The 13,863-nt window shown below is 37.2% G+C and overlaps 2 protein-coding genes across 2 annotated transcripts; one reads left to right on the plus strand and one right to left on the minus strand.

Moving 5' to 3' along the window:
• The first annotated feature begins 137 nt into the window (after nt 1-137).
• Nucleotides 138-5,473, plus strand: LOC135475159 (ninjurin-2-like). The gene is made up of 3 exons (XM_064754937.1): nt 138-248; nt 2,572-2,882; nt 4,385-5,473. Exons 2-3 carry the CDS (start codon nt 2,646-2,648, stop codon nt 4,844-4,846), a joined length of 699 nt encoding a protein of 232 aa, XP_064611007.1. The 5' UTR covers nt 138-248; nt 2,572-2,645; the 3' UTR covers nt 4,847-5,473.
• Nucleotides 5,474-7,261: 1,788 nt separating this feature from the next.
• On the minus strand, nt 7,262-13,393 carry LOC135475457 (uncharacterized). Its single transcript, XM_064755366.1, has 8 exons — nt 13,371-13,393; nt 12,362-12,515; nt 11,928-12,021; nt 11,313-11,440; nt 10,562-10,704; nt 10,147-10,192; nt 9,714-9,865; nt 7,262-8,308 (listed from the first exon to the last, which is right to left on the minus strand). The coding sequence occupies exons 2-8, from the start codon at nt 12,512-12,514 to the stop codon at nt 8,188-8,190; spliced, it is 837 nt and encodes a 278-aa protein (XP_064611436.1). The 5' UTR covers nt 12,515; nt 13,371-13,393; the 3' UTR covers nt 7,262-8,187.
• Nucleotides 13,394-13,863: the final 470 nt, after the last annotated feature.

A 13,863-nucleotide genomic window follows, 5' to 3' on the forward strand; every position in this document is an offset into this window, starting at 1 on the left:
ATATCCGATTAAGCCACAGGAGAAATGAATCATTGATTAAAATGCAACACGGATCTGATACCCCCCCCCCCCCTTTTGCGCCTCTTTGGGAATCTTAAAGATACGCCTTCACACATGCACTTCTGTGGTGACGAAGGCATACAGATTGAGTGGGCTGCAGCAGCAAGTGTGATGACAATGCTGTTCTTCCCCGGATGTACGTTACGTTTGGATCCAAACGTGCTACCTGTGTACTGAGGATTTTAAAGGTCAGTATAACTTGGGCGGAATATTGGTATATATTCCTACGAGGGATATATAACGGACAAACAAGCCATCGATATGCGTATATTCAGACCTATATAGGTTTAACTCTTTAGTCCTGTGAGCAGACATGGGCCCTAAACTTGGCAGACAGACACGACAGGCAGACGTCATGATATGTAATCTACACCTGTAATTAGAGGCCTTAGGTATTTAAATGAACTCACAAGTGACGCGTTAAAACAATGATGAGACCTGAGAAACATGGCAAGTCTTCGTGATAGATGAATCATCAGGGGAGAGTGTGATAGTGGCGGATACCTTGAGAGTGTATACATAGGGCCTACGTACATACTATACAACTATTTAGATATCTAGGTCTAATGATTCAAAGTGACGTAACCAGTGAGACGAGGCATGTCGTTATACAGGATGACCTAGTTTGGCCATGTAGCACGTCTTTTAATTATCACCATATTAAATTTCTGTGCATTATGAATGCGGATGTGTCCTGTTACGCGTTGTATCCGCTTACATGAAAAGTTATATGTACTCCATCGCGGATGGTAATTTGGCTCTTTTTTGTGAGGTTATAACTGTTACGTGTTATACCATGTATATATCATCCGATATGACTGTATTCTAGCTGTAACAGCGTGTACAGAATTTACAGAAACATTTAGTTTTCTGAGTATTATGTTTATTTTTATCTATGTCCGTCATTTGTTGTTGACTTTTCAACACCATTCGACATGTAAGCCTTGTGTACTTAAACTGGCTAATTATTACTTTGCAGTTCACTTAATACCAAAATTCTGTTTATCATACCTATGTCTTCCTTGTCAGACACCCAGAGCGTTAAACGAAAGAGCGTTACATGCACGCTGTAAAATCACACTTAGTAATCCTCTTTAAAATCGCAGCAAATCGGTACTCATTGCTGAGGTTAGTTACATTTCAGTCCGTGTACATAATTAATGAAAAACTTGTGGAGATGTGTAAAGCTATATGTTAGGACTTTGAGTACGATAGATTTTAAAGTAAACCATGGAAGCTTCCTAAATCTTGAGCGTTTATAAAACCTCTTAAATAGTATATATTAAAGTAAATCACGGAAGCTTCATACATCTTGAGCGTTTACAATACTTCTTAGAAGGTATAGACAGATGGCCTTCTTCTAAATGTAAGGACATTGTGTGCGTGTGTGTGTATATATATATATATATATATATATATATATATATATATATATATAACAATGGTTCATATGTAGGGCCTGTATATTTTGGAACATTCGAATAGATAACACACATGTAGTCAGTAATATTTCTTTTTAGGATCCCTAGCTTTCTGAATTATCACATCATCATCATAGAGCTTGCTATTTGCTACTGGAGACAACTACCCGGATGCTTTCGGTCCACATTTACCTCAGATGAATTACGTCCGTAACAAAACGACGTACCCAGTAACCTGAATAATGGAGTATATCAAACAATATCACTGTACGACTTCCAACGTTATCTCTGTTAAGAAATCTGGACTCCTTTCTTGCCTCGATTATTTCTCGGCTGTTCAATCTGTAAATGGAAAGATCTGCTGAGGACTGAACCCCATTTTATACGGAAGAGTATATCCGGGTATTTTCTATACTGTAGAGGCTACCAGTATCTGTAAATATGTCGCGGCTGGATTATAGCATACGTATTTTACTCGAATGTATAGTCATATACGTTGTTTGACGATTTCAAATAAACAATTCATTCAATATTTAGTTACTATGCATCGGGCAGAAATAAAGCATGTCACTTAATAGATATTTCAGTATGATATAAACAGACAGGGAAGCGGGATAGAATTTTTCGGATTTATGAACTACACGTGTTATTTTTTGAGCTTTGTAAGACGCATGCTTGCCATATGACAGGAAAAGAAGAGTAAAACAGAACTGAAAAAAAAGAAGTGCCCTTACGAGTTTATCAGCAGGTGTCACTCACGGCCACTGCCTGTTTCGGTACTAGAGGTGCAAAGTTTCTTGCACTGAGGCCGATTCCCCGCCTTATCATACCAGGCCCTTTACAAGTCTGCTAGTTTCTCAACCTGTCCGTTTTCCTTCATCCAAAATACTCTTAAGAATAAGCCGTAAAGCAACAAACAAATCAAAAGCAGTGTACAGAGTCCGCCATTTCCTTTTTTTCGCCCAGGCTGCAACCCAGTCTCCTGGTAATTACCCCCCCCCCCCTCCCTCGCCTCCCCACCCCAATTTTAACGTGACAAGCCCGTGCAAGTATGATCAACAGGTAAACAGGTAATTGTTTTCCATTGCAGATCCTAAAGGGTTAAAGAGTACATTCGACAAAACAGGACCACCGATTAACAAATAATTGTTTAGTCAATGGATCATGGGCAGTGAAGAAGTTTGGGAAATGAAAGAAACAGTACTGAATGACACAACACCCATGTTGAATAAAGTGTGTGAAACAGATGGCACTAGAAGAGACACTCGCGTGGCCATTTATGATGATAACACGAGAGGAGACGAGGAAAGGAGTTATGTTCCTGCTTCCGGAAATGATGTTAGGTACATCGACTGGAGCAGAAGACGAAGTTCGGCAATGTTCGATGAAAAACCTTTGTCTGTAAGTATTTTTCGCTTCCATATATACAGGATGACGAGGCAAACATCATTCATTTCCTCTATGGACAATTCTTTATGACTGAACCGGAAAATGTATTTCGATTTTTAAATTCCATTCAGCGGTTGTTAATTTACACAGCAGTTATATATGGCACCTGAAAATGTCGTTTTTGAGATGATGGGTGAGATTGCCATGTGCTGCATTCCGTTCTCCAAGATAACCGAGATAATCCAAGATGTCCGCCATCTAAATTTTCATTCATTTTGTTTACGACTTACCCATGCAGTAAACGCGATATGCTGAAATCCAAAAACTTAAGTATATAGATTTCAAGTCTTAGCTACTCAGTTTGCTGGCGGAAAGAATCCGTTGTCTCTCGCCAGGCAACAGCATGCATGGCCACCGTCTTCGTGTAAACCCATAGCCGACCAAGAGTTAGGATTTAAGGTAGCGAGCTTATTGGTCATTGTGTCAAAAAAATATGACATCAAAGACCACGGAAGCATGCAGAGGAGACCTAGCTGCATGTTTTGGAAAGGAGGAGGCTGTATTTTGCGGTGCTGTGTGGTGGTAGTCTAAATTCGAATTATTACAAGCATCACAAACACAATAAAGCGATGTTCTCACAACGGGATGGTTGGAATATTGGTGAAGTAGCGTTAAGCTGTATTATCATTCATTTATTCACATCCCCCAGTCATGCCTAGGCTAATATACTTAAGCTCAGTTTATCGTCTCTGCCGACCTTACGTATATTTCTCCACTGTTTATGCACATGTAGTATTCGTGGTCAACGGAACTGACATGCATGTAGCTAAAGACTGGCCAAGCTTCTTAAATAAATCAACCGTTGACATTAACCCTTTTAGCTATGTTTTCACCTATATCACGGCGGTCAGTTTTATGAGTGAAGACTAATTTTAAAGCATCCGATACATATAGGCGCATATCATGCCTAAAAAATTGTGGAATTTTAGGGTTTAGGTTGATATGTTGGATACGTAGAGAGGAAATGACCAAAGTTCACTAATTTTCTTTCACAATGACTTGAAATTACGAGTGATGACGCAGAATATGCAAAAAATCAGCTTCATTAACTATCGATTTTGAGTACCATATATATATATATATATATATATATATATGCCTTTTTTTAATTTCATCTTAATTTGAGATTTTATTCAAACGTATTTCTTCATGAACAGTTGATATATTTGGACATTGACGCTTTAATGTTCATCGATGTTGCAGAGTCAAAAAACAAGACAATAGATAAATCACACTTGACTGAAGTTCACTGTTCAGCAGGATATGTGGTTTCCTCCTGCAATATCTGCATTTATCATTTACACCTAGGCCAAAATGTCAAAAACCGTTTACAGGAAGTTGCAATACCAAATAGTTAATATCAAACAGTTGCAATATCCATGCGTAGCAGAGCACTTCATAGATATCAAGTGATATATTCTTGAAGAAAAAAAGTGAACTATTTTCCACTTCAGTTGAGAGAGCACGAAAGGCGGTACAATGAAAGATGGAAGATGTTCAATCACAACCGGTACGCCACTCGAAAGACAGCCGCTCAGGGAATGATGGACATGGCGTTGATGTTAGCCAATGCCTCTCAGCTCAAGTCCGTCGTCCAGGAAGGGCGGAGCCACGAGCACTACCTCCTGCTGCTTACGCTCATCTCCACATCCATTTGCCTGCAGATTTTCACGGGAATCATCCTCCTCGTGGTAGGAGCCCGGGAATCTCAGTGTGAGGACGATCAGCATCAGCGCAACAAGAAAACCAGCAAACTCAACAACTTCTCAATCGGCCTCGTTTTCGTCATCACCGTCACTAACATTTTCATTACGTCATTCGGGATTAACGGAAACACCTCGTCACTCACTACTTCCGGTTTGGGGTCGGGTGAATCCCGTGATGCCGTCGGAGGGATTGGAAACGGAACCGATTAGTAAACATAGATAGACGCCAAGTGATGAAAACATGGTAATTGTTGTTTTGGTGTACGGCGTATTAAATTTAGATCTCATTGAGATTTTCATGACGAAGCTTGTATTACATGGAGCAAAAAGAAGCAGAGGTCTACAGCTTACGGTTCCCGCTATATCCAGACGACGGCCACAATCAAGTGACGTTAAATTAACCATGGGGTACAAACATGCTTCCTCATTTCTACCGTGTTATTCTTCTATACATACAGTGGAATTTAGACTCAAACCATTAACATAAAAGCCAAGTCTTTGTTGATTAGAGGAAGGAGCCTATATAGATTCTTCGCAGCATTTCTATGTATATATTCATTTGACAGGTGTTTCACGCTGTGGTTAAGAATTTTTCACTTAATATGTATGATGGCGGTGAGATGGCAACATGTGTATGCCATGATCTCTGTTAGCTGTGATATGGTATAATGTAGACATTTTCTGTCCATTACACGGCATATATCAAGCGCCTAATGTCTTAGTTATTGATTGACAGGATTTCATTCATTTCACCTTTACTGTTGTGCGAATTTACCGATAATCGTGTTTTATTTGTTGTGATAGTGCTAAATATATTTTGTTATACATGTCATCATCCCTCATTGTCATGTTTGTTACTGATCTGTTCTGTGACCGGCAGGGTAATTAAATTACACAACTTTCGGCATATGCAGTTTTCTAGAAAATAGAAAAGTATTTCTACATTCCACCCGCGTTAGGATATGGCAGTATCTCCGCGATGGCTTGGCCAACAGCAGGAAAGAATCACACAAGCAATGTCCGCGCTTCTATCACGTCCCCTCTATGCAATGGCTTGGTCGATGGCATAGCACTTGCAAATATCACTCAAATCATGATTGTGGTTTTATCACGTCCACTCTGCAATGGCTTGGTCAGTGGCACAGTACTTGCAAATATCATGGATTGGCCAAAGGCCTACAGAAGTTGTAAGTATCGCCTAAATCATGATTGCGGTTCTATCACCTCCGCTTCGAAATGGCTTGGCCAATGGCATAGTACTTGTAATCATCACAAACATGATTCCTCACGGTTAAATTTTAAAACTATGAGTATAATGTTACTTCTTGTGAGGAGACCATCAAACAGAAGAGATTATGTGGGGAATCAATTCACTATACATGTTAAGATCTGCAGGAAATTCAACCTGAATTTCGTGGACAGCATCAAGAGACTATACCGGAACTTTTTCGACAAAAGATCCATATTCGCTAATCAAATTCAAATTATTGCCTTTCAGAAAATATTCTGTTCCTCTACTACAAATATAGGGTTAGAATTATTCAAAAAATTCAAAAAGTTATAAAGCCACATTATAAAATTTACTACCGATTTTGGGCGGCAACATGCATAATATTTTGTGGAAGGTAATTATTTTGCCTATTCTAAAAAAATATCAAATATTCTAAGTTATTTGCGCTGATCAAGATTATGGGTGGTGGGGGAGGGGGGAGGCTTCCAGATAGTCTCCTTAACGAGGACACAGAAATCCAATCATGACGCGAGATTCAGTGGAAAATTCGAGACGATATTCTCTATGCCCCTGGAATCTTGAGGTCTTGAGAGAAAGGCACTTTATAGCAACTGGTTCCTGTGGCGTAAGGGATATAAGAATATTAGAACCGCCAAAAAGTCACAAGCCAATAATTATGTGATCAAACGTTTTCAGAAAACACAGACAACAAATGCATTTTGTTTTTTAAATTATATGTTCATGTATTGTGCCAGTCAATATTCAACTGATATGAAATGGGCGGAATAAAGGAACATTTATCTTCTTATAAACCTCTCCATGTATTAATAACATACAAACAAAGCTACCAAAATAATCTGATGAACATCATATTATTGTAAATATTGCATCCCAGAAAAGTGTCTACATTTTAAGCAAAAACTCGTAATTTCCAACTTGCAGCAAATCTACTGTATAATGCTTCATATTTTTAAATTTTTGCAAAGCGTGTACATATTTATTATATATAAACAAGCACAAATTGACAATAGCAATGCCCCAGTTAAAAGACAAGATGTAAAACAATTGATCGACTGAGAGACTAGACAGAGCGGCTTCTAGAGCTGCTCCTCGAACCCAACAATATCTATTAAATGACATACTTACAAAGTTATTAACATTATAATTATTACTCAATGTATACATTTTCTTTGAAGATAATCATGAGCAACAGGCACAAAACGCTGGTCATTTTTTTTTTTTTACAAAAAACAGAAGTTCACAAATGACGAACAGTATACTGATAAGTCAATGATGTTATGTTTTGATTCACGTCTCATTTACCTTTCAATTATACGTAATGGCCTATGGATTTTAGTATGTGTATGTCAAATACGTTTTGGGCAATACGTGGGAACGTCTACCAGGAACCTGCGGATGGTCGTGGCTTTCCCCCAGGCTGTGCCTGGTTTCCTCCCACCGCAATTATGGCCGCCGTCGTGTAAGTAAAACATTCTTGAGTACGGCATAAAACACCAATCAAATAAATAAATAATCAATCAAATACGTTTGGTGCCAGTACTATTCCAGACACCTTAAACACGCAATGAACAAAAAATGTTCCCTGGATCCAATAACACATCACTGCCACATAAATACATGTATATGATTAACAAGTGTAAGCAAAAACTAACAGACTTTCTTTAACGTTCTTCTCTTTCTTTATTTATTTGATTGGTGTCTTACGCCGTACACAAAAATATTTAACTTATAAGATGGAGGTCAGTATAATAGTGGGATGAAACCAGGCCTTCTTGTCTTTGTTACATCAGATACATACACACATGTAATATTATCCGGTAAAATTTGCTAGGAATCTTTCAAGAACAAATGACACAACAATTTGCTACAAATTCCGCGTCTCCTTATGAAATGGTAGAACGTACAAGTCTATCTGATAACATGTAAATTTCGCACTAGAGCGTGATTTTGCCTTGAAACATGATTTCCACTTTCATTCTCTGATGTTAGGCCGCAGTGTTTATGAACTACTGCTTTCATTGACAAGAACAAATATACTAACCCTGACATATTATAGACACGATCAAGAGGCTACACTGTTAGACCAACACGTTTTACGTGAGCAATGTTCTCTATTATATTTTTTTTAATAGAACTGTTAATTTAACAAGTGGATTATCTTCAAATCAATTGTATGATTTTAAATTTTTATGCAAATATTAGCCATAGCCTGTATTTTCCAAGCTTTCGGTTTTCATACTATGAAAATAAATTCTATCACGGTAAATGTTCATCACACATGATTTTGATCAACATTTCATCATGATATTGCACATGACCTTGGCCTCTCACCATCTGGACTTTCATCATCAAATTCTTCATCCGTTTTCAGTTTGGGGACAGAATCCAATGTCTTCAAGCCAGGAAGTATTTCAAAAACTCTGAAAATTGTACAACTGATATACAATTTCCTGTGAAACATTGGTTTATGTACTGAACAAATATATCGTGGGCATGTCCGCATTTATACTACTTCTGCAATAATTCCCATTTGCCCCAAGATCTAAACAAATTTCAGCAAAAATTTCATTATGAAACTGAAACAACTGAAAACTTATAATAATGACAAAACTCGATATTACAAAAACGACATCCAAATTTTTAGCGCATCGCTTGGCCTGGGATTTCCTACTTTTTGGCAGTGAGCCTGCTTTGAGTCTGCTGTTTGGCATTTGAATCTTAATACTACATCTGACTGGTTATCTCTGACCTTATTCTGAAATTTTTGACCAGCTAACATTATTTATCTCATTATTAACATGGACTATTTCAGATCCACGTGTGACCAACAACATTATATGATGCAGACCAGACAGACTCAAATTATGACATAGCCGACAATAAATCCAATGGAAATAAACTTTGCGAATTTGATAAATATTCTTTGGAAAGAATTTAAGCTTCAAAACATAATGTGAAGAATTACCGTATTCTATCGCGATTTTCAACCGATAAAATCGTCTTAAGTGAACCACCGGCTTGCAGTGAGTTTCATCAAAGCAAGCCTGCGGCAGACAGTTCCGGAAATACCTACAGAGGCTGGGTTGTAGTGAGCCTTTTTTAAAGTTGCAGTCCCCAGATTTTTACAGACTTTGGTTTGACATGGTCCTGCTTTCCAAATAAGGTTGTTCACAGCTGATATAGCACACCAGCTGGTTTTGATCATTCTTGCTACACAGCAGTGAAGACAATCAAAGTCAACTACAAATCCGTGAATGTTACAACAATACAACGAGGACTGGCGTATCCATCGGACGTGTCCGTCTAGCAAATCGACAGCATATTCAAGGAACAACAACAACGGCGTATACTACTACCCAACAGCTATTTAAGAGCCAATAAATATTCCGATCCCGGTCACACGTAAGACTTTATAGATCTTTAGAGAGTTATTCGGCCGACCTCAAGAAATACTATTCTAGGCTATCCCCAGCAACTGTTTTTATTGCCGACTACCAAGGCCAGAGACGCCCTTGGTATGAAGGCATGTGGCCTTTTCGTTTGAGGTCCGCCGAAGGTCGAATACGTTATTCGTTATATACGTTGTATAGTCATAGATTACGGTAGATTTGTAAGAGGCTGCAAGTAGCAGGTACAAGTATTTATATGTTCATGTGTCAATCACTGTGTTCAGTTAACATTTTGAGCATGTCACAGGCATAAAATTTTGACTGTAACTATAAGTAAGCATAAATTATCAAAACGTCTTTATCCTTATTTTGATATGCATATGAAATTAACAGATAAATAGTGAAAATTAGCAAGTGTGAACATTTATGTACGAACCTTTGTCGGTAATTAGCTGTGAAAGTAACAGGATTTCCATACAAGTTGAGGCTCTGCAGTGGGGTTTTCGCCAATCTATCAAGCCCTTTCAAAGTACGGATGTCATTGAAAATTACTGTGAGGGAAACAACTTGGGGCACTTTTGGAAGAAACTGAAAAGAAGAGCAACTGTATCATGGAATTTAATGCATTATAGAATTGGCATAAATTTTCACAATACTGCCAGGTAACATCACAAGTTTCTAAAAACAAATAACAGTAAAATCCAAGACACATGAAAGATGTCAAACTGTACACCTAGAAAAAGACTGAAAACTATTAAATTTTAAATGTAAAACAAATTTTAAAAAGGAATAAAATTAAACGAATGCTTCTTCTCATTTTATAAAAAGAATTAAACAATTCCATATATTACATAGAAAAAAACACTTACTGTAAAGGAGGATATGTAATTGTGATTAAGATTCAACTCTTTACATCTGAAATGAAAAATACAGAGAAATACTCAGGAGAAAAACAATAATTCATGAAATCTCTCAAGTTTGTGGGCTTGTAGTACTATTTAAAACTTTAGCCCATGACCAAAAGTGCCCAAGTTACACATTTGACCCAATTCGTAGGATTCTACTAATCTTAAAAAGATGTTTTGAGGTTTGGTTGGAAGGTGGAAAGATAACCTACTAGAAAAATGCATCAATAGTAATATTTTTAGACATTTATTTACTCTAAAAATTCACTTTTGTGGGGGATGGGCAAAAATTTTAGGTCATTTAACTTAGTCATACTGAGGAAACGAGGATACTTTTTAATTCTTGAAAAGTGGCTAAAAAGTAGAAAATGGGGCATACCTGGGAAATGACAAGGAGGCGAGGTTTGTTAATTCATTATGAGCCAGGTTTAGCTGGGTCACTCTGATCAACCGCTTCAGAATTTTCATCAGATTCTCCTTTTGGTAGGTGTGGTTCAGATCCTGATATGGTAAATTAGCAACCTGTGCACATAAAACCACAAACAGTAATAATTTTATCTGCTCACTACATGATAAGCTATTCATGTAACCTTTACTTTTGAATCTCTTTTTATGTGTACTTTTCTTCCAGAGATGAAAATTTACGGAGTGATTGAGTCACCTTCAACATCTTTCTTCACAATACCTTTCGGTTTGCTAGACTTATCAGCATACAGTAAACATTATTGGGACTTTTTTGTATACATTGTTTGAGTGTAAAAATACAAAAAGGATTGTAAAAGAATTCTTACAATTATAATCATTTGTAACTATATTCTGGGTAATTTAACATGTAACCATTCCCATCTACCAGTACACTTGATTCATAATGCCCCATTAGTTTATATACCATAAAGTTTGATATCTGCATAATATCTTTTAGCTGATATCTTTGTACTTGACAGAACTAGAAATGTTCTCAGATAACCTCAGAGATGAATCACACAACAACACTTACACAACAAAATACCACATCTACTTCTGATCACAAATACAGGGAAATTCGATAAAATAAGTAGTTTATACCTTACCTTTTCTGCGATTATTGTTATGATAGCAACGTTTTAAACAAAATTTAGTGTTTTTCTCACCAAGGTATTTTCCCAATTTTCCAGCTGATGCTGATGTTTCAACCTCTCTTTGCCTGTTTTGTTATGGTGGATCGGTTGTCCTTCTTCATCTGTCATAGCACTGAAGCTCTTCTCCTTACTCCCTGGCCCTTCAACAAGCACACAAGTGCGCTATATCATACTATAAGCTTTTCACTGACGGCTTATCAGGAGGATCAATTTTAGATCTAAATACCAAAATAATACATGAATCTACATGTAAATAGAATTTAAAATAAAATCCAAAATCTTTAAACATGAATTTTAATTGAAGTTTGAAGACCCCGAAATATACTGGTAAATATTGATCTGGATGCCATTAAAATAAGAATGATATTGACATTTTAGCATTTCTAAAATAAAAAAAAACGATGAGGAACAGAAAAAGGATTTGATTTCCAGGGTTCATGACCTTTTGCATGAGTTTTGGTAGCTTGCTGTGTTAGTAGCGTGAATTTAGAACTGTATTTGTCTTTGGTCATGAAATAAAAATTTTCCTGACCTAGACTTTGTTTCTCCTGTCTCTTTAATTTTCCATTAATTTCCATAGTTTATGCATCCCAAGCATAATATGGATATTCACAACAGCTATAGTACCTTTCCTAACACGTGGTGCCTTTAACTGGTCACCATGCAGGCTGGTTGACCTTAGCTCATGCCATATTGTGTACTGGAAACGATAGGATGGAAGCTGTCAATTAAACAAAAAGTTCAGTCAGTAATGCAATTTATATCCCTATTCATTTAGGAAAATACATGAAAATATGAGATAGCAGTGTTGATATGGTTGCAGGAATAAAATAGGTGTAATATACATTGAATACACGAAAACAGAAAAAAGAAGCGCATTAGGACTGAAGAATTCCACTATGACCTGGTGACAGTCAGCTCAAATTTATAGAAAATCTTTTCTTACAAAACAAGGCAAAAAGCACAATTTGTATCTTTTTGCAGTTTCTAACTTCTTACTGAATTTAACTACATTGTTCCAGTACCTTTATAACATAACAGATATCGTACAGAAGACTTACTTCAGGCAGGCGTTTAGGCCCTTGTTTATTGTACTGATAAGCTGACATCATAACCAATGGTATGCCACCTTCTGTCAGCTTTGATTCCTGACCCATATCATTACCCAGTTTCCCCTCAGCTCCTGTCTCATTTTCTGTTGAATTCTCCGACATTCTGAAACCATGTAATGTTATGAAAACAAAGATATGGCAGTCAGTCATTTTTATGGATAGAGGGGACCAGAGTTCTCGAGGTAAAGCACTGACGTGTGGCAACTTACTGACAAACTATCCTGAATCTGATGTACATGCATGCACAACATATCATTGTGGTCTTCAAGAAATGCTAGATTGTGCAAATGGCTACAGTAAACAGGCGCCATCAACTGCTTACCTAATCCATCAATTCCATGGGCAAGTCTGGGCTTGAACTCACACTTCAGAGTCCTAGCAATTGTAAGGCAGACACCTTTATGAATCACTACTGCACAGCCACTCCTCTGAATGCCCGTAGCATCACTGATACGTTTTACCACATATGGAAAATCAATGATATATTTTAACATAACATATGCTCTTGCACTACCACTGAATATTAAACTCTGCTTGAATAATGATATGGCTAAAGAAGAATCACCAGGAAATACTTGTTACATTCGCACCAAAACGTTCCAAAGTCAAAACAACATTATCATGTACGGCGAAACATATCAAACAAGATTCTGGAGCAAAATAAATATTAAACACACAGGGCAACAAATCTAGTTGCTCAGTAAAGCAGAGTTACCATAATGTAATCTGTAAGCGCTTTCATTCTCAGATGTAAATCTTGTTGATGTGTGACATTATCAATGTACGGTCTAGGTGCCAATTTTCGTCACTCGTGTTGTAATCTAACATACCAGTTTAAAAACTGAAAAACTCAAATCAGACTCAGTACTGACAAATTACTTATGCACCAAGATGTCATAATTATAAATTTTATGAGGAAAAAACAGGGATCCTTCATCTAGAAAACTGCATAACTTACTTTTCAGATGTCCTGTCTAGTCGTCCCTGTTGCCACTGACGCCCGTCCAGAAAACATTTACCCTTCAGAAATCCAAATACCTCTTAGGAGTATGACCTAGTTTCAGTTGGAATTATGTAATTTCGTAAATGTAAACGGTCCTACGAATTACCCATAAGTACCCTTATTTCAATTCATAAACGCACTTCGGCGAGTCACTATATTTTCCGACGTTTTTCACCCTTATTTTTTCAAAAAACCAAAAAAACTCCATGTACGCTTCGGGTTTTATAGGATCATTAGTATTACAACTTGCATACCTACCCAAGTTTATGTCAACGAATTTTTTGCTTGTTACATGTCAGTTGAGAAACTTATGGATACCGTTAGCTGATTTTTTCTCATACATCTTAATAAGTTACCGTACCCAGTTTTACCCCTCCTGCAGATTCTACAAAAATTTGAAGTGATATCGAACGATATATATGCAGGCCTACAACCAAATTAATATGTA

Source organism: Liolophura sinensis, chromosome 9 (assembly GCF_032854445.1).
Source record: "Liolophura sinensis isolate JHLJ2023 chromosome 9, CUHK_Ljap_v2, whole genome shotgun sequence".
In the NCBI taxonomy this organism is placed as follows: Eukaryota; Metazoa; Mollusca; class Polyplacophora; order Chitonida; family Chitonidae; genus Liolophura; species Liolophura sinensis.